This window comes from Gavia stellata, chromosome 7 (assembly GCF_030936135.1).
Source record: "Gavia stellata isolate bGavSte3 chromosome 7, bGavSte3.hap2, whole genome shotgun sequence".
Taxonomy (NCBI): Eukaryota; Metazoa; Chordata; class Aves; order Gaviiformes; family Gaviidae; genus Gavia; species Gavia stellata.
This window is the reverse complement of record NC_082600.1, coordinates 3,440,070-3,461,115: the sequence shown is the minus strand read 5'-3', so window position 1 is coordinate 3,461,115 and position 21,046 is coordinate 3,440,070. Positions and strand designations below refer to the sequence as shown.

Genomic DNA, 21,046 nt, shown 5'->3' with positions numbered 1-21,046 from the left:
GCCCCCAAGATGGCGGCGGCGGCGCTGCTGCGGCAGCGGGCGGGCGGCGGTGCGGCCGCGGCGCTGTGGCGGGCCCAGCGCCGCCAGCGCAGGTGAGGCCGCGGGGCGGGAGCGGGGGGCGGCCTTGCCTGAGCCCCGCCGCCTCCTCCTCCTCCTCCTCGGCGTGTCGGCGTAGGGCTCAGCCCGTGCCCCCTCAGCCCTTCCCTCACGGCGGGAGGGCGGCCACGGCGGGCCGGGGCCGGGGCCGGGGCCGGGGCCGGGGCCGGGCCGGCGCCCTCCCCTCAGGGCTGGGGCGGGAGGCGGGCTGCCCCCTCCCCGGGCAGACGAACGGGTCCCCGCGGGCGGGCTGTCGGGGTGAGCTCACGGCCCTGTCTGTCTCCGTGCAGCACTTTCGACGTGGCGGTGGTGGGCGCGGGAATCGTGGGGTTGGCCTCTGCCCGGGAGCTGGTCCGGCGGCACCCCTCGCTCGCCTTCGCCGTGCTGGAGAAGGAGAAGGAGCTAGGTATGGCGCCGGTGTGTCGTCCTCCGCCGTGTCGTCCTCCGCCGTGTCTTCGGGGTTACCTGGTGTCAGCCCGTCAGAAATCTTCACCGAAGCACACGCTCACCAAAGCCTCAGTGTTTCATGAACGTAGATGTAAAGGGAAGCTCGGTTTCTGGGGGGGCGAGCAGCCGTGGAAGAGCTGAAGCGGGTGGTGAATTCCCGCTGGGAAGAGCATCTTCCTTCCCAGGCAGCGCTGGCTTTGCCCTGACAGGGGATCCCTTCCTCCCGTTGCCCAAGGACACATCCTTCAGTGGAGAAGCAGAGCTGTCATCAGTCTGTGCTTCGCTGCTGGGACTTCAAGTTAGGACTTGAAGTTAAGAAAGACTGAATATTGCCGCTTCGGTGTTTGAAAGCGGCAGGTCTTACTGGCCTGGGGCTCCCGCGGCAGCCGGGATTTCGGGGGAAAGGACAAGGAGGGTGAACGACTCGAGTAAGGAGCAGCGCAGGTTGTGAAGGGACAAGGGCAGGTCTGGTTTAGTGCTGCACGGAGCGGGAAGCAGAGAGGATGAGCTGAGAAACGGTGCCAGGACGGCTCTTTGGTGGGGCGTGAGGAGAAAGGCGAACAGCAGACAGTGATGGTTGGTGGGTAGAGAGGGAGGGTCGGGAAGTAGAGCTGCTTAAAAATGTCTGGCAGCTGCTGGTCTGGGCAAAGTCTACACCTGTCTGTTAATCACTAGAACTGTAAACCACAGTCACTTGTCCCATGTTTCTGGATACCCCTGTATATGCTGTGCAAGGGGCTGTCATTTGCATGGCAGGTCGAAAGTAAAGAACTAACACAGGGATAACTGGGAAGGTATCACTAGTTGCTGACCTTGCATTAGCCGGAGTAAAATGGAACAGCTCCCAGCGTTGCCTGCTTACCGAGGACACAGGAAATCTTGAGGCGCTCTGCACCTGGCCATCTGTCCTGGCTTGGAAATAGGAAAGAATGAGCTCTGTTGCTTCGTTGTTTGAAAGCTTTTTCTGGCTCACCCAAGTACCAGCACAGGTTCATCGTAAGCAGTCTTTTCACACCAAGTGCTTATGCAGATACCCAGTCACTCAGGGTAGGTAGGAAACCCCAAGGGATCACGTCAGTGGCTAACTCGAAACAAGACCTATTAGCCCAAGCTTTTGTTATAAATACCTCTGTCAGCCAGGCTATGCATCACTCTTGAGTTGTTACATGTATGATATGCAGTGGCTTTTTTTCTCCAAGACAGGGCACGCATGAAGTGGTTAACAGTTGCGTGAGTGCAAAGCAGAAATGACCTTTTGGGGGTAAATATGTTAAGAGGGAGAACCTGCCCAAATTACTTCAATAAAAATGTTTATGGTATTTTTGACCTCCATTTTACCTAGTTACAAAAAGGAAATAGCAACCTAATCCAGTTCACAGATAGTTGAAAAGCCTTCCAGGCCTGCCAGCACATCCAAAGAAATTGAGGATTGCACAGACATTACGTTAGATGAGGCCTTTAAGGATGCCTTTCATTTTAAAAATGGAATTTCTTAAAATTAATTTTAACATGTAGAAAATTTTGATTGATTGGCTGCAGTTGTAGCTCTTGGAGGAAAAACTTGTGATTTTTTTTTTTTTCCTTTTTTCTTTCCCCTGTTGATTCAACACATTGCAAGCTGTGATGGTTTATTATTAACTAGGTCTTGCTGTGTCAGTATTTTTCTAGCCTTTTGAGACCAAGGGAGGAATTGAGTTTGCCATGCAGTTACCTTATTTGAGCATCTCTTGTTGTGATACTGATTTAGGGCAGGACCTCAAATTGCTTACTCCTTTGACAGCTGAAGTAATTAAGGTATGAACCAATCATGGGAATATGTATTTTAATAATGTATTTTTCTTTCTATTTAGCTCATCACCAGAGTGGACATAACAGTGGTGTGATTCACAGTGGAATTTACTACAAACCCGGATCTCTGAAAGCTAAGCTGTGTGTGGAGGGTGCAGCCCTCTGCTACAAGTACTGTGACCAGAAGGGAATACCATATAAACAGTGTGGGAAGGTATAGGAACTGCTGTGTGTTCTTACTTTACCTTTGGAAACTGAGATTGTATAATGTATGTTACAATGTATAGCATAGCCCTGGTTGTGGTCTTTCTTCCAAGAGAGGAGTTTCTGCAGCACTTACTATCTTCAGGATGAATGTGCTTTTTTGTTTTCTTTTTTTCCCAGCAACTCAAATTAGTTCTTTTTCTGGGCCTAAATAATAATTCTCCTTATTTGGGGGCTGAGCTGAAATAGCCCAGGTAACGGTGGAAGCCAGGCCCCATGGAAGGGCACCTGTGTAAAGCTGCTAGCTCCAAGGAACATGAGGGCTCTCAGTATGTGCATGCCGTACTTCGTGGCATATCAGGCTCGAAAAAGACTCCATGACTTGAAAACAGCTCCAGATGTCACCCAGCTACATGCATTTATGACATGTTACATCCAGGTAACACAGCCTGAAATGCTGAGGACAGAAGAGGGGCTGTACTGATTCAGCTTGGGGTCTGCCCAGCCCTATATCCTGTTTCTGGAAGTGTCTGTAAACAGAGACCCAGGAAGGAATGAGAACAGGACAAGTGAATTAATTCTCCCAGCTTCCAACTCTTTTCAGCTCAGGTTATTTTCTGAGCCTGATCTGTTTTGTCCATAGTGACTCTCAATGGATTTATCTTGCAAGTGTTTTTCAATTAAAAGCTTTTGCATCAGAGCATACTTTGATGAGCAGTTCCAGAGATCAACAACCTACTGCATGAAGAGTTACATCATTTTCAAACTGGCTCCTACAAGCTTCATCTGATGGTCCCTAGCCCTTGTGTTAGAAGAAGTGGTGAACAGTTGATCTGTGCTCACGCTCTCCAAGTTGCACTTAATTTTATATCCCCTCCTTCCCCAAAGTTGCCCCTTCCAGCTGGTGAGTCTTAGGCTGCTCCGTCATTCCTCTTGGAGAAGCTTTTTCATGACTCTCTCCACCCTGTCTTCGTTCTCTGAACTGTTTCTAGTTTAATGCATCTTTGATACAAGATGAGGACCACAACTGTGGCACAGCATTCAAGGTGTGGTCACTCTGGATTTTTGCAGTGAGTTCTCTGTATTATCCTGTTGTTCCTAACATTCAATTTAGGGCTTTTCAACTGTCACTAGGCATTGAGCTGATGTTTCCATAGGATTTTCTATCCTAACCCCAACATCTTGGTCCTGAGTGATAACTTTGAACTTGGATTCTATCATTTTATATGCGAGGCTAAGACTGCTTTTTCTATGATCGTCATTTCATATGTTTCTGCATTGAATTTCATCTGCCACTTTTAGTCACTCGTTCACCTCGGAAGGTCCCTCTCCAGTTCTTGACAGTCAGCTCTTGTCTGAACCACCCTGAGTCACCTTAAAGCATCATCTGGCTTTCTCACCTCCCTGTCCCTTTCCAGGCTGCTTATAAACATCTTGGACAGCATGAGCCTTTCTCTTAAAAGTGCAATGCAGACCCGATCTAATGTGACAAGCGCTGTGTCAAGGTCCCCTAGCTCAGCACCCCCTGGGAGCCGGGTGCAGATCCCTCCCAGCTCTGGGGTGCAGAGCGGAGATCCCTGAGTGTGGCAGTGTTGATGGGCCCTGCACCAGGGTGGGTGGTGGTTGTCCTGGCCTGACTGTGCACAGTGCTGCCTTCGTGCCTTGCTCCCTGCGCTGCAGCGCTGGTCACAAGATGGCACTGTGGAATTGCTCAGCAATGAAGTTATAAGCCTGCACTCAACTCAAAGCCCCAAGACAGCAGACTTGCTCTGTAGGAGCCAGTTTGAGCTTGGGCAGGGCTAGCACTGACCCAGCAGCATTGTTGGTCCTTTGCTGACATTGAATTTGCGTACTTCCACATCAGCTTCCCCAGCGGTGTTTATTCCAGGGAAGAAGATGTTGAGGCTTCACAGCTGGTTTTCCGTAAAGCAGCCCCAGGCCTGGAGAATTTAGTGCCTCCTCAATGGGAAGATTCCTGTGTTGCCAGACCTGAGCTAGGCCTGGACGCAGTATGCTCTGTGCAAACCTGGCACAGATAATTCATAGCCTAGATAAATCTCTTGTGATAGTTGTGAGCTAACTACGTGGTTAAATGAAGTGAAGCTGGTACAATTCAGCTTAGACACCATGTTAGAACATGTCCTTACTCTCTTATTGAGACTGTTTGAGATTTGTACATCTTGGGTTAAGTTCAGTTTTATTTTTGGAAGCATCCCAGTGGCTCTTTAAAATCATAGTCTCTTCTTTCACATTCAGATTTGTAGTCTCACGGTACTTTTAGCAAGTATTATTCATTGGTAGTAACTTAAACTACAGTTTAACATTTGTTTTTCACTGTCCTTAATATATTAGTGCTTTCTCAGTAATAGTAGGTATGTATAGAATCTTGTGCAACTAATGGCACAAACTGTGGGTTTTTTCCCCCTTGAATTATAGTTCGCTGTTCACTCATTCACTATTGCTTGCGTGTTAGCTTGGGCTTGATGCCAAACCTGAACTGGCTTTGTATATTTTGCTCACTGGTGTGCCTTTTTACCTTTTTTCTGAAGCTAATTGTAGCTGTTGAACAAGAAGAAATTCCAAGACTCAAAGCTCTGTATGAAAGAGGGCTGCAGAACAACGTCCGAGGTCTGAAACTGATTGGAGCAAAAGAAATACAATTGAAAGAACCCTTCTGCAGGGTAAGGGATTTGCTTATTTTTATTTGGCATTAAGACCTTGGTTTCTCAGGTGACGTTATTTTTTAATTTAACATAAATATGTTTCTGGCCTTGAGGTAATTTGCATGGGTGACAAGTTCAAAAGAGCCTGAAAACCCAGAAGAAATATAATTGTCAACAGAAGTAAATGTATCCATTTATTTCTGGAACTTTTTAGCTCAGCCCAGTCCTTCATATGCATTTGCCATTACATCCGCATCAGACCAGGTCTAATGCAACATAAGGTGATCCTGCAGAATCTTTCTTGGTGACACTTGCTTTCACCTCAGGTTTCTCCTGCTCTCCTTTTCTCATTCCCTTGCTCGTCAGGTCATAGTTCATCAGTTCTGCCTGTGCTGAAGTCATAAAGACCTGCTGCTGCACTAATGGCAAATGATGTGCTGGCTGTTTCATAAGGGCCAGCATTCACAAATTAGAGAGCAGGTAATCCATTTCACTTGTAGCCTACAAAAGGAATCGGAATTATTTGAGTCAAAGTAGGAGACTCTGTAGTCCCTTAGTGCCTGTGCAGGAGTGAATTTGTAGGCAAATGGACAGAGCCTACAGGTTGTTCAAACTTCATCCTTTTCCCAGCTTTACACAGACGTGTCCTCCCTGATGTATGTGCTCCGGAACAAAACAAAAAACCCAGTTCTCTCACCAACGACAATGAGTGATTGTTATTATTTTTTTAATTTTTAATTTTTTCCCTTCTCCTTGGAGGTGCTTGCTTCTGTGTTTTTGTGGTTGATAGGCAGATTTTCCTTTGCCCAGGTTAGAGCTGCTATATCTGAGTTTAGGCTGAGATTATTCTGCTCCTGCCCACTAAAATTATTTAACTTGCAGTAAAGCTTGATAGTGCAGCAATGAAAATTGCTTCCTATCTGTGAGTGTGGATTGGGTCGAGCCAATTTCAATCCAGTTGCTTTCTACACGTATGATTGTTATGTAGCGCTCCTCAGCTTGTTTATTTTCACAGCAGGAGAGATGCGAGTGGTTTATGGAATACTAAATTGTTGTTGTTTAGTATATCTTTGACTGAAAGGAAAATCTGGATATAAATTTCCCATGCTGTTTCATCTGGGCCTTGCTATTGGTGTAGCTGCATGACTGATTGCTTATGACTGGTTGTAGGTACAGACAAAAATTTCCTGGAGAGGAATCTTTTTTACCTGTTTTTTTTTTTGTGTAAACATTTTGTGTCCGCTCCTTAAAATGTTCTTTGCGTGTTCAAGATCCAGCTGAGCATTTACTTCTGCAAATGAATAGATTCAGATGGGTCTTACTTAATTTGCTTTGGTTTCCTGAGCTGAGTCCTTTCCTCGTAAGCAAAAGGAACTTGAATGTTGTTATAAAACATTGCACGGTATATCAAGCAGAGAGGAAGGTTTTGTGTAAGATACCGTTTTACCAACTATTCTGGTTAGTGTAGTTACACTTGCACCATCTCTCTGAGATAAAGCATCCCTACTACCCTTAGTTTATAGCTGAAACTAGGAGAATATTGTGATGCCATCTGGCATGATAGAAATTATGTGAGAAACTGAGCCTTTTTGCTATAAAGATAGTTAAACAACTCTGAGAAACATTAAAAATTCTAGCTACGCACTGGACTTAAACCTTGTTTCCTGCTAAGACGAGTATAGGCTGTTGTCTAATTCAGAAGAGACTTTTCTCTCTGATGTGCAATGCAGTAAGGGTTGAGATGATATCTTTTAGCCTCGCAGGAGACATTGCCAACAGCCATGCATCAGGTGGAACTCCCAGGTGACCATTTGAAGGTGGAATTGCATAGTGCATGGTGAAAAATAAGCACATATCAGCTGAAGCCAAGGTGAGGTAACCCGTTTTATCATTAAGCGCTCTGTCGAGAAGACTTGTTTATGCTGTAGTTACACAACCACTTAATCCACCGTAAGTAGTTTTCGCCGTGTTAGTTGTCAGCAAACACGAACACTGGAGCTGGCACATGGAGAGACTAGGAACAAGCAGCCAGGGATGGGGAGACAGCGGTACTCCCTTCTCAACGGCAATGCCCACTATTCTAAATGAAATGTTCTCTGTAAGACTGAAGACCACATACAGCCTTCACTGTTCTTCTGTATCTTAATACTGTTTCAGGGTCTGATGGCCCTTGATTCTCCATATACCGGCATTGTGAATTATAAACAAGTGGCCCAGTCCTATGCTGAAGACTTCCAGGAAGCAGGTGGGGTGATCTTGACTGATTTTGAAGTTACAAACATGGAGATGGCTAAAGAAAGTTCTTCAGAAAGTGAAGATGGTAAGGTAGTTTTTTGCCCTCCATTTACTATGGCCCTGCCGAAGATTTTGTTCAAAACACATTTGCTTTAACTGAAATCTTGTTTCTGAACCTTTCTGTCTCATAGGGAAGAGACAAAAGGCAAAATTATGTTAGAGTATCAAGCAAGCTTGCTTTTTTTTCTCAGGCAGGTCACTCTTCAGCTGAAACATTTAATGCTGTTGGAAGAAAATGACAGTAAAAGAGAGGAAGTAGGTTGTCCTGTCCTATTAAAATTGGATTTAGCTGAATATTGCATGTGTGTTCTTGTGATAGTGCTTTTTTTTTATCCTGGAAGGCAGGCTGGATCAGTGCTGGTACACATATGAAAGAATAAAACCCCCCTATTAATTCATAAATACAGTTATGTCCAGCAACATCAGTTACGTTAACAGTAGTTGCTCCGTAGCTTGGAGATCTTCCAGTGGCAGAACCCTTAATCGTGACAAGTTGCTTTTCGGTCAGTTTTCTGTTACATATTCTATTAATTCCTCCTCTTGTCTAATTCTATTACAGGACTGAAATACCCAGTCATTGTTAGGAACTCAAAGGTAAGAACTAAGTTGAAGATTTAATTACTTAATAGGAAGCTATTTCTCCTTTTCTTAAGAATTCTTGTTGAGTCCTGGTGGATTAATCAGCTCTCTAAAAAAAGTTAAAAAGCTGCTGTTCAGTAACATGATCACTGTCATCTAGGACTGCTTTTATAAAACAACTTTCATCAGTTCTTAACGAAGCAGATGAGCATGTTCAGATTTTACTGTGTACTGGGAATAATAATGAAAGTATAACTTTCTGCTGCCTGACTTATGTTTGACTGTATATGTCCCTTATCTTCTTTATTTGCACATTCTTATGCTTGTTGTTTCTAAGGACTCCTTTTATGACTTACTCATTTGGTGCGAAACACCTATTTTCATGTTTGCTTTTGGTGTTTGGCATCTATAAAAATGATAAGGTGGCATTTAGAATCATTTTATCATGAGAAAGCCACAAGCTCATTTAGTAAAACAGGTGCATATAATTGGTGTCATTCCTGCAAGTCAGTTCATGCTGCGCAGGAAATGTAGTTGTAACCTTTTCACCTTCAGGAGAGAATATCTGGACTCTTCTTTGGGGGGAAAAAAAAAACAAAAAAGACAAACAAAAAAACCCCAACCTCACTCCCCCCGATAGTTTTTAAAGGTAGTGCTGCTGCTTTCTTGTTCTATTTCTGCTCTTTCATTAAAAAGTAGCTGCCAAAATCTGTTAGATTCCCTCACCAAATACTGATATTTTTAAATTTTATTTTATTATTTGTATGGAAACATTTTTAGTTGAAGAAAACCTCCGTAGTATTTAAAAACAAATACTGTGAGCTAGATAGCTAGCTAGATAATAGTTTGTGATTTTATTTATTTATTTAGATGGTAAAGTGGGTTTGCTGGAGGAGCAGAGTCTTTGACGCTGGTGCGTTGGGCCTCTGCCCTGTGCAGTAAGCGCGCTGTGTGATGCATGAGGAACCCGAAGGCAGGCTGAGAATCGATGACATGTTTCTTTTGTTATTCTGTTTTATTCTTCCCCTCCCTGCCCCTCTTCTATAAAGATTCTTCCAGTCCTACCTGCCCAATGAATTGCCTTTTTAGGGTAGTTCTCCTCCAGGGAATAAAGGAGAATATTATAAAGAATTAAATGTTTCTTCCTCGTTCTGAAAATACAGTTTTCTTTCTGGTCTTGACTCCTTTTTTCCCAAGGCTTGTAAGTGATGGGTAGTTCTTTAGTAGATATGTTGAATTTTCATGTGTTTTGTTTGTTTTTTTTCCCACAGGGTGAGGAAGTCTACTGTCGGCACATTGTGACCTGTGCAGGACTTTACTCTGACCGCCTGTCTGAGATCAGTGGCTGCAGCCCTGAACCTCGTATTGTACCCTTCCGTGGAGATTATTTGGTGCTAAAACCAGAAAAGTGCTATATGGTTAAAGGAAATATTTATCCGGTATGTACTCCCTTGTTTGTCTTTCACAGTGTACTCCAAGAACTGCTAAAACTACAGAAATCAGGGCAATGTTACATGGTTATTTCTGTTAGACTGCAGACAGTGATGCACAACATGTGGACGTAGATTCAGTTGCTTTCTGACAGGGCAACTTGTTTTTGTTAATTCTTGAGGAACGGGTGGAAGTACCATGTAGGAAATGATTGCCAGTTGGTTTTTTTCGTTTGTGTTTTTGGTTTTTTAATAGGGAAAGAATGAAGCGTTTAGCATGATAGCCACATGCCCACAAAAGCCTGTCTTCTTTCATTATGTTATAAAATAAATCTGTAGGCAGGATTCAGAAGTCAATGAGGGACAACAGTAAATCATGAATTACTTAGACGTAGGGTTTAATCTTGTGTGCTAATACCAAAAGCTCGGATTTAGATATTTGCCTCTCAGCCTCATCTTTGAATTAGCTTTACTTTGTATGACAAAAAATAGACATGGGAGGAAAAGGACAAGCTTTCTACCATCTAATATAGACAAATAGTGTGATGAAGAAGAGCAATTCCGGACAGAAAGTGAAGCTAGCAACCAAGAAGAGAGAATTCCTAGGGCAGCATTTTAGTTAATTCATGCAGTACATTGAAATACCACCTCTCTGAATATGAACTTAGATTTGCCTGCTAAACACTGGAGCAGGTTGCCCTAGGGAAATTGTGGAACCCCGGGCATTGGATGTTTGTCTGACTGCTTCTCACCTGGGAATGATTCAGGATCCTGTCTTGGGATGGGAGGGAGGAACTGGCTGGGATGTGAGGGTACCTTCCAGCCTTGTTTCATGGCTGTGTGATGATAGCTTGTACCCTTTGAAATTTTTTGTTATAGCCAAATATGGTAATAAGATTAGAAAATTGCACAACTTGTAGTGATACGTTACCAGAAGTGTAATGCAGTTTGTGGAGTGGTTGCACTAAGCTTTGAAAGTATTAAAAGCAGATTTTTAACAGGAAAAACGGTGTGCTGAATACAGATAAGGAACATATCTTGAAGCAATTTTTAGTCATAACAATACTGCTTTTTGGGAAATACCCAATACTTGCTTATTTTCGGACTATAACACAGTCACCTCTGTAGTTACCTTTCCTAAATAAAGATCTTGAAGTGCCAGCTCATGAAGAGGTGCGCCTGTTTAATACTTCTCTCAATTTATAGACAGCTTATTTCTGTTTCAGCCTTCACATACAATTACACTGTATTCCATTTGCAAACAAAAAATAAACTGCAGATACTTATTTATTAGCATTAATCAGGCTTGCTAACTGCATGTTGTTTTGAGCAATACAGGAATGGTGAGGTTTTCCTAACATTTTATAACCTATTTTATTGCAGTATAATTACTACTGGTGAATAGCATTAGTGTGTCGTTGGTTTTGTTGTGGGTTGATTTATATCCTGAGAAATCACGTGTACTTTTTTTTCTGTTGTTTGTTTTGCTTTTACCTAAGATGCAGTCTTACTTGGCCCTGCTCTGTTCTTCAGTGTTTTAAATTAGTTACTTGCTATAACTGCACAATTAATACACAGAAAAACCAGCGCAGGAGCCAATTGTATGGTTATATGACTCAAATTTTGTTGTAGTGATTGGAAAGAAAATGGCAAATTTACTTCCTTTTTCACTTGTTCATTTAAAAATAGTTATTTCCATTTATTGGGAGGACAACTCCTTTACTGAGTTTTGGTTTGCTTTATTCACTCTCTCAGACGATAAACTGTAAATGTCTGTACTTTCCTCCTTGCAAATGTTTTCCATGTTTCCTGGACAAGTTTGTTGACTTGAGTAGTTGCGTGGCTGTTTCTCTGATCTCGTTTGTAACAGCTATAATAACTGTTATATCCCACTTTAGGTTCCCAATCCTCGGTTCCCTTTTCTGGGATTTCATTTCACACCAAGAATGGATGGCAGCGTTTGGCTTGGTCCTAATGCAGTACTAGCCTTTAAGCGAGAGGGCTACAAATTGTTTGACTTCAGCACCGGAGACTTTTTAGATGCTGTAATGTACAGGTAATATCTTGTCTTTTTGTCTGCTGAATGCAGTTATTTAAATGTCAACTTGTAACTCCATGGAAGCTAGTTCTTGTCAAAAAGCCATGCATTTGGTGTGTTTAAAGACAGTTGTGCTGATAAGGGTGGACTTGTCCGAGACACTTGACTTCATGTGATCTAATATTTGAATTTTCATGAACTACCAAGACATGTCTTAGCTGGTCTGAGAATGTGGCTGCTCATCGGAAAGTACTGGTGAGCCATGTTGCTACTAGCGGAGCTCTTCCAGCATTGGTTTTGGTTCAATGCAGTGTAGTATTTTAATCAACCTAAACAGTGTGATTAAAATTCCTGCAGAGGAGGCTTGGAAGAGAAAACACAGAGTGGTCTGAATTGCCATGTTCAACTTCATCAGACTATCAATATACATTTCAAAAATGTCCAAGTGCAAGGAAATATATTAAGGGCCATGAATGCAAGCCGGGAAGCTCTCTTTGAAAGCATGTCAGAGGAATTAGGAATCATTGCTAAACTTGCAAACATAAACGAACAGAATATCTGTAGAAGTCGAGAGAAATGTTGCTTCTCTATGAGGGGCTGGACAGACCATTATCAAGTGCTCAATTTTAGAAATTAGACTTGAAAAAGAATGTGAAGATATTGGGGACGATCCAAGGAGAGGCTGAAAAACAGGTCAGGGAACTGGAAAATAGCTTTTTGGCAAACAGCTCAACTTAATGCAGTTTATTAAAGTAAAGATTTGAAAGCATCTTGATCATTGTCTATAGATTTTTATACTGGAAGACTTGAGGAAAGCAAAGGAAGCAAACAAGATTTGCAAAGACCTAGCAAGATTCATTGGCTGAAAGCTGAGGGTTTTAGGAGTGTGACGATCTTTTCAGAACGATTGTGGGGAAAAAGTCTGAAGCGGCATGTCTGTCTTCCCTCGTGCATGTGGGTTTTCAGTCTCTCACTGTTTGACTGGACCAGAGAAAAATCCTGGACATAGGAGGGACTGAAGTTCAGAGTTAATTCTCAAAGAAAGAATGTGAATGCAATGCTACAGCTCTGTAAACAAGGTTTGTTGAAGCAGGGAAGGACAACCATCTATTTCTCAAGTAGAAAGCATGATTGGATTACTGATGTTGGGAATGGGAACTTTTGCCATGCAGTTGCGTTTGCTACCTTCTTAGTTTGATATGGCTGCATTTATCATGCAAGATTTGTTCTTACTGCAGTTGTTTTTTCTCTCTACAGTGGGTTATGGAAGCTTGTGCTGAGAAACATGTCTTATGGGCTGAGTGAAATGTACAGGACATGTTTCCTTAGCGCACAGGTGAAGCAACTTCAGAAGTTCATCCCTGAGGTCACCATCAATGATGTACTCAGGTAAAGAAAACTTTTCTTGTTAGTAACACCCAGTGGCTTGTTAAATCTCTTATTTTTAAGCAGCAGCAAATGTAGCATTAGCTGTCTTCCTCCACCAAAATATGCTACCAAAGCATAGAAGCGTTTAGATGTTTTCTACAGGAAGGCCTTTTATATTGTGTTGCTTGTGTAGAGGTAAGTTTGGTGAATATTTATGTGACTTCCTACACTCCCCATAGGCTGAAATTCACAGTTATGACATATTCACTAAAACAAAAAAGTCCCTTTATCCTAGTGACACATTCAGTAGCCTGTACATAATCTGAGTTCACAAAGAAAGCAAAACACTAATGAAATTCAGAGGGGAAGCCAGACTACAAGTTGCTACTGAGTGAATATTGACTTAGTTTAATTATCTCAATAAAATTGTATTCAGCTTCTTACTGTGTGGAGAGAGGAATTAATTCAAAGGAGTTTGGAAATGCTAAGGAACTGAAGAGACTTGTGAGGAAAGATGAGGCATTTAGGTACATGGAGGTGGGTTTAACCACCCAAACATTTTCGGGGAGAAAATCCAGAATAAAAGAAGCTCGAGCATGGTAAAAGGGAGTTACCCAGCTCAGGCTGGGTATACCACTGGCATGAAATTCATGTTTGACAAGGCTTGCTATTTCAGAACAAAGGGTTTCCTTTTTGAAAAGAGAGGGCATGTTTGTGTGTGTGGGGAGGAGCGTAACTTCACAACCAGGAAAGATACAGAAGATCCTCTGCTTGGCTATGTGCCCTTGTTTCACCGTAACAACTGCAAGGCATCTCCCACTCTGCCTCACAAGTGTTAAACTTCCCCGTGCTCCCCCAAAAGCCTGACTGGGCTTTGACTCCACAGTCTGCCTTCCTTACTGTTTCCCTGGGCACCTTCACGAGGTCAGAACAGAATTGATTTTCTGACTTCAGAAAACATTGTTTTTCTAACGGTGAGCTCTTCCTTTATTTTGTAGGGGTCCATCTGGAGTGAGAGCTCAAGCATTGGACAGTGACGGAAATTTGGTAGATGACTTTGTATTCGATGGAGGCAGCGGAGATATTGGAAGCAGAATTCTTCATGTCAGAAATGCCCCGTCTCCTGCTGCTACCTCCTCCCTTGCCATCGCAAAAATGATTGCAGATGAAGTGAAGCGAAGATTTGAGTTGTGAATGATTGACAGGTGTCATGCTGTTTTACCCCTCTTGTATGTGTAGCAGCTTGTCTGCATTGAGTGAACTCTGCGGCCTTTAATGACAAAGATAAAACAGGCAACGTGCTGCTTGCACGACCAGCGCTGGTATAGCTGTGCAGTGCAAAACCAGCGTTTGAAACGTTCGCCTTTCCAGCCCACAACTTCTCAGCTTCACAAATAAAGGAGTTACAGTGCCTGGCAAGACCTGGTGCGGTACCACCATCTGCAAGAAAGAAGCAAACAGCCCCGTTGGCAGTAAAGTTTTGTCCACCTGAGCAGGAACAGCCTGTGGCGGGGCTGGTGCCAGGCACAACGTGAGGGTCTCTCCAACTGTAGTGGGCCTTTACGTGGAGCAGGAAGAGCCTCTGAGTTGGGGTTGCCTACACGGACTTCCCATGCCTCTGGTCTAAACACTGCGTCCTCCTCGCACTCTGGAGAGGTGGTCGGTCCTCTGAAAAACCATCGCATGGGGTGGTTCTGTGTGTGCTTTCTCTCTGTCTCTGTTTAAATTGGAGTCTACAGTCCCCTAGCTTACATTAAAGTCATGGAGATAGAAGGATAAGCCCTGCTTAAGGGTTCTGCTGATACGGAATTAAGGGCTTTATCAGAGACTGAAAACAATATTCAGAGCCTTCTACATGAATGTAGAGTCTTTCAGAGAAAAATAAGCCTAACAAGGGATTACCAAATCCGAGTCAATTTAGATATGCAGTTCAGATGCGCTATCTGATCACTGTCTCTATTTTTTTATAGAGCTGAAATTAAACATAAACAGCCATTTTTCATTTAACTTAAATCTGGGAAGTCAGCATGGATCAGAAACTACTTCAGTGGTTTTGGGTTTTTTTACCTTTGAATACTGGTAATGCAAAAGGAGCTTATCTTTGTACAGCATGTTGAGCAATCCAGTGGAAATGGTCTTTGTAAAAGCAAATGTGAAGGGGAGGGAAGCTACAGAAACCTGTCTTAATTGAGTCATGCTGCATACTGCTTCCCTTGGAGCCCAAACAGCAGTGAGTCAGGAAGGCTTCCCATTTCCCACAGGGATGGCAAGAGGGGAGCTTAGAAAGTGCTGGTTACTCTTCTGAACTCTTACTGATATTTGAAGTTTTATCAAAGGTGCACCTGGAAGAGAGTCTGTGTGGAGAACGTGCTTTAAAGTATAGAGAGATGTTAAACAAGTTTGGTACTAAGCTAACTGAGTATCTTGGTGTGTTCTGCATAATTGCTACAAAAAAGAATTATGTGGCCCCAGGGACAAAGTACTTGAGAATACTTTTAAAGCAGATGTTCACAGGATGTTGGGTAATACAGATAATTGTGGGTAGTTCGCTACCAGGCAATTTGCCATACTTTTTTTTTTTTTTAAGTTATTTTCTGTACTCCTCTGACATGCATGAGGGAGTGTGTTAGCATAGGAGGTCAGGTGTGCTAGATGATGTTTTTACTGTACAGAGCTGAGCCGCTTTTGAGAGAGAAGGGGCTTAACCTGTCTTTTTTCTTTTTTTTTTTTCCCTGGTGACATCTACTTTTCCAGAAAAGTGACTCCCATATAAGGACAACCTGGAAATTCAAATAATAAGCCCTTCAAAGAAAAGCTGTGGTCATCATTCTTAGCCACAATAACACTAAACAGAGATTCAGCTATTCCAGACGCTAAACTGCCATACGGCTGTGTAAAAGTTTTATCTTCACAGTGGAACAATTGTATCTTCACTCCCTGCCAGAAGTGTTGCCTATCAACAGTAAATACTACAAAAGGATTGCAAAAGCCACTTCCTCCCACACGAGGTGTGGCCCTAACATGTAGTAACAGAATAAAGAACATTAAAATGTAAAGCAGTCATATACTATGGTGAATCTTAAGTCAGCACATTTAACTGTGCAGCCTGCTGTGCTTTGTACTCTCTGGAGGTGATTGTTTTGGGGTAGAGTTTAACTGAAACTTTTAAACTATGAATCTTTATGTAGCATTCTGTGAAATATTTATATTTTTTTAGAGATAAAAGTTATAAACCTTTTTCAAAGGAATGATTTCAGAGAATTATGACAATGGGGTTTCGTACATAAATTTTTGTTGCCCATGAAGTGTGAAAGTGTATGAATATATTTTCTAAAAGTGTCTAATTCATTTGGATGGCTTAATAACTGTGCCTTTATTATGATTAAAATATCGTGGTGGGGTTTTTTTAATTGCTCTAAGGTCTGTGTATTTCTCCTGACTTACAGAAAAGTTTCACTGCTATTGGCTAATTCTCATCTGAATTAGGCAGGAAAGAGCTTTATATAATAGGAATTACTTTATTTAGGGGAGGAGATGCATGACCAAACTTGTCTTCCTAAAGTACCTGTATGTTATCTACGCTTATCACACTTCACAGCTTTTCCTCACACAGTGTGCAGGCAGTGGACAGTACTAGTCTTAAGCCTGATCTGGACCTGTAATGGCATGTGGAATGGTAATTCCTGAAATTCTGAATAAATGCATTGGGACAGCTTTGGACAAACACTGTTTATTCCCCAAAAGTGTCCTGTAAGGTCACTCCTAAACTCTGGGAAGAGTATGGCATGTTATTTTTTTTTTTAAATGTTGCAAAGAGATGATACCATGCCGCACGTCGTGGCTTACTCTTGGGAAAACGAGCTCCTTTAGGGCACTTCGTCGCGTCTGGTCACCACTGCCGCACCTTGGAACAGTTCAGGCTCTCTGGAGAAGAGAGGAATGTCACATCCTGAAGAACACGGGTGTTTTGGAGCTGTGGAAGTGGGAATAAAGCGCTAGGTGAGGGGCTCACCCACCCTGGAATGTCTACTTCCAGACCAGGCATCCTGGCTGTCCCAAGGGCCGGTTTGTGGGTCTCACCACGGTTACCCTGAAGTTGCCCTCGGGATTACCTTTTTCTTTTTGCTCACGGTTTCGGTTTGACGAACAAGTGTCTTCCCACAGAAATAAATATTTTGTTGGAAACCTCCCAGGCCGCTCTGGTGCGGCGGGAAGGTTAAGACCACAGAGCAAAAGGAGCTGTCACTGCCTCGGCAAGCGCCTGTCTCCGGGAAATCTGCCATAACAAAGGATCACCCTTGCTGGCAGAAAAGCACTTTTTTTTTTTTCTGTTGTAATTTATCCACTCCCGTTGTAGACAAGTCTTAAAAGGGGGGGCTATATAAAGCGTGAGTCTTGAATACGATGCCGTCGGAAGGGAAATGAGGGAAAGTTTGGCTGGAGTGGTTGTTCGGGGCTTGGAGGGAACGGTGACAGGCAGCGTTCTCCGGCACAGGGAGGCTGCTGCGGGCAGGTTACCGAGCCCCGCACCGCAGCTCCCGCGGGTGCCTTCTCCCGGGACGGTGGTTCTGGTGGAGCCTTCCCGGAGGGTGAGGCTGTTTCCAGAAAGGCGGAGGGAGGAGGGAAGGGAAGAGGGAGCCAGGGGCCCTGCACCGATGGATGGAGGGAGGGGGTGAGCTGCTGCCAGCCTCCGCGGCCTCGCACGCTGGAGAGGGAGACGCTACGGGAGGGCGGCGTCCAGCACCGCTGCGCCAAGCGGCCGCCTGAGAGCTCGCAGCTTTGCCCAGCTCCAGGTGAACTGATCACCCGCGGGCCGGGCCGGCTGCGGGGAGGCCGCTCTCCCCCGCGGGCGGGCAGCGGTAGCGGGCGGCGCGGGCTCTCCCCCGGGGTGGCGGCGCGGCCGGCAGGGGGCGCCGCGGTAGTGGGCGGGGGAGGGCAGAATGGTGGCGGCCGCGCAGGCGCACGGAGGGCGGCGGCGGTAGCGGGCCGCAGCGAGCGGGGCCGAGGGCGCCTCACCCGCCGCCCCGTCAGCGCACGGCGAGCGGCCCGGAGCCCGGCCCCTCCCGCGCCGGATGTGATGGCCGCCCGGGCGGGGGGGTGAGGAGCGGAGCCAGCGGCGGCCGAGAGCCCAGCGGCGGCCCGGCCCGGCCCTGACGAGCGCCGGCTTCTCCTTCCCCTCAGCGCCCCCTCCTCTCCCCCCCATGCCCCGCGCGCCGTAGCCGGCGGGGAGCGGCGAGGCGGGCGGCCCCGATGCGGAGGAGCCGCCGGCGGGCGCCATGCAGCCGCCGCCGCAGCCGTACGAGTTCTTCGGCGAGGAGAACGGCCCGAAATGGCGGGGGCTCTTCGTGCCCGCCCTGCGCAAGGTCAGTCCGCTGGCGGGGGGGTGGGCAGCACCTGCGCCTCACGCCGCCCTGCGGCCGCCGGCCCCGGGAGCGCCCCTTCCCCGGGCTCCTGTGGCGGGGCCGCAGCGCCGGTGGGTGCAGGTGCCCGTCCCGCCGCACGGGCTACGGCCGAGCTCCGCCTGGGGCCGGCTCGCACCTCCAGCGCAGATGCCCGTGTACCCCTGACAGCCTCCTCGGGCAGAGCAGGGGCGTCTGGCCGATTGCTTGCAGAGTGCCCCTGCCCTGCCTGGCTCCTGCGGGACCTCCTCCCTCCTGTCCCTTCACCCCGTGTGCTCGCCCGTCCCGGCAGCCCGGTCCCGGCGGGGCAGAGGCTGGAAGGGGCCGCCGGAGGTCCTCTTGCCGACCCCCTGCCCAGGCAGGGTCGCCCGCAGCAGGCTGCCCGGCCCCGCGTCCAGACGGTGCCCGTGCTCCTGTCTTGCCTTGGGTGCTTCTTTGTGTGAAGGCAGAGGCTGGCAGGTGACGATGTGCGCCTAGCAGCCTCCTCTCCTCCTGTCAGAGGCCGCTTCTCCTCCTTCACTTGCCAAAAGTCCCGTCCCTGCCGCCTTAATTGGGCCGCTGGGTTTGAGGCCGCTGATAATATTACCGATTCGCGTCCGAGATGTGCTGCGGGAGGGCAGCCTTCCATCCCTTCCCCGCCGCATTTCTCCAGGCAGCTCTTCCAGGCCCTTTCCCGAACCAGACTCCCTTGCGGACCACCCGGCTGAGGTGCTGCTGGCACGCTGGCTGGCCGCTGTGGGAGAGCAGGCAGCTGTAGCGCAGGGTGAAGTCAGCCTGTGATCTCTTAAGAGAAACAACTCCTCACTGCATACATGAGAAACTGTGTGGGAAACCGCTTAGCTTATCGTGAGGGAGGCATTTATCCTTTTATGATGTGTTTTGGATAGCAGGCTAGTCCCCAGCCCATCACCCTCAGGTAGGACACCCCCAATAGCGGAGGGAGCGGGTTAAACTGAGGCTGCTGGGGCACGGAGGGAGCGATGATGTTCTGCTGCTGCGTGTCGTTTGCTTGTTACCATTGCAAAGGTTGAGGACCATTATATCCTTCTTAAGGTAATGGCCTGCCGATCTGTCTCTCTGGTGCTGGGTGGTACTGTGATACAAGTAATGCAGGCACTCATGTGAGTGGTGTTCTGTCGGGTTTTTTCCAAGAATAGATTTAGTGATGCTGTGGGGTCATGCTTCTCTCTCTCTTTTTTTCTTTTTTAATAAGATTTGCATTTGTTTTGGGTCCCTGTGTCACTTGTATTAAAAGCCGCCGAAGGCAGCTAAGTAGTCTTGTGGCTGGCATAAAAACCACTAATCGCCTGTCTGTAGAACCCTGGATTTTCTACTCTTTACTCTTGAATCTCCTCCTCTTCATAGTAGTTTCTTTCCAGTGTGTCTCGGGAAGCTTAGAGAATGCCATGCTGCTCTTTTCCCTGATCACTGGAGGTTGACATAAAACAGCACCTTCACACCAACCAGCATCCACCCAAACGCGAGGTATAGCTACGTCAGTTTGACCGAAAGGATTTCTTGAAAACTTTAAAGATGTTTTCACCATTCTGAAATACAAATAGTGTAAAAGTTGGTGGATTAATGCTGCTCTTACCAGTTCTTACTGTCTCTGTACATTTGGTTTTGGTGAAAAGAAATGGAGCAAGAACTTAGACTTTCTAAACCAGAGAAAATAAAGTCTTGACACCAGTGACTGCTTGTAAAAATTTGTAGTTGCTTATAGACAGTTTTTTTTTCTTCCTGGGAAAGTTCCTTGTCTGCAGTACCCACCCTTTAGCATGAAGCAATCCTACTGTAATGTGTATTTCTTTTATGAACACGCAGTATCAGTGAGTCAAAACAAAATTGTATCATGTTCCAGTTATTGCAGTCAGACTATTAGGGAGATGCTGTCAGTTTAATATATTCTTTAAAAGACCAAATGCCCTAATATGAACACTGGAGATTTTTAAAGCAGAACATTGTAGAAAATTTATGGGTTGTTTTGTTTACATCTTGCATTTTCACTTCGCTAATGAGATGAGAGCATGTCCGTTATTTATAGGAGAGCTGAAAAGTGTGGCACTGAATCCAAAGTGTGCACCAAAGCATCGGATTTTGTGTTAGTTTCAGAGTTTATAAAATGTTGCCACAGTTTTCAAATAGTTTGCAATTTCGTTCTGAAGAGGTTTGAAAGTCTGCTTGTCAGTCACTTTAGATACGCTCTTTTCAAGCAGGTTGCTTTTGCGATGAAAATTTTAAAGTCCGAGCCTCAGAAACTTCTAGTTAAATGCCTGGCATAGAGTTTTTTGAACTTCTAAGCTGGGTTTTCATCACAGTAGCCTACGCTGCAAGTGCAGAGTTAGTATTCTCTTTCCCATTCTTGAAGAAGAGAAACTGGTAGTTAGAAAAAGAGGAAAGGTTTTGGTTTTCCTTGTGTGTGTTAAGGTGTGAGAAATCTTAATTCTAAAATACAGAAGGATGTGGAGCTGGATAATGAGCCAGTACTGTTGACTAACAACAGATGGTATTTCCTTGCTTCTTGAATTTTAAGTCCATAACATGCTTTGAAGAGCTCCAGGGTCTTTCATTATGCATTCAACAAGTTTAAGGTCATTTATCAAACTGCTTTTAAACCCTTGCGTTTACTTTAATTCTATGCAGTTGACACTTAACAAATCATGAGTGGGGGGAAAAAATGGTAAAATACATCAGTTCTTACTTTAATATGTAAAATAAGAAGAGCATCTGTCTTTTGAG

General features: G+C 45.3%; 2 protein-coding genes across 3 annotated transcripts in view; both read left to right on the top strand.

Moving 5' to 3' along the window:
• The first annotated feature begins 9 nt into the window (after positions 1-9).
• L2HGDH (L-2-hydroxyglutarate dehydrogenase) lies at positions 10-16,612 on the top strand. The gene is made up of 10 exons (XM_059819455.1): positions 10-92; positions 387-502; positions 2,394-2,545; positions 5,085-5,216; positions 7,356-7,518; positions 8,053-8,087; positions 9,344-9,511; positions 11,401-11,558; positions 12,798-12,929; positions 13,907-16,612. Exons 1-10 carry the CDS (start codon positions 10-12, stop codon positions 14,100-14,102), a joined length of 1,335 nt encoding a protein of 444 aa, XP_059675438.1. The 3' UTR covers positions 14,103-16,612.
• Positions 16,613-18,184: 1,572 nt separating this feature from the next.
• The window catches only part of SOS2 (SOS Ras/Rho guanine nucleotide exchange factor 2), a 55,315-nt gene continuing 52,453 nt past the window's right edge, over positions 18,185-21,046 (top strand). For both annotated transcript variants that reach the window (XM_059819537.1, XM_059819536.1), the window contains exon 1: positions 18,185-18,271. In XM_059819537.1, the coding sequence (XP_059675520.1) occupies positions 18,185-18,271 (87 nt within the window). The remainder of the gene's footprint in view (positions 18,272-21,046) is intronic.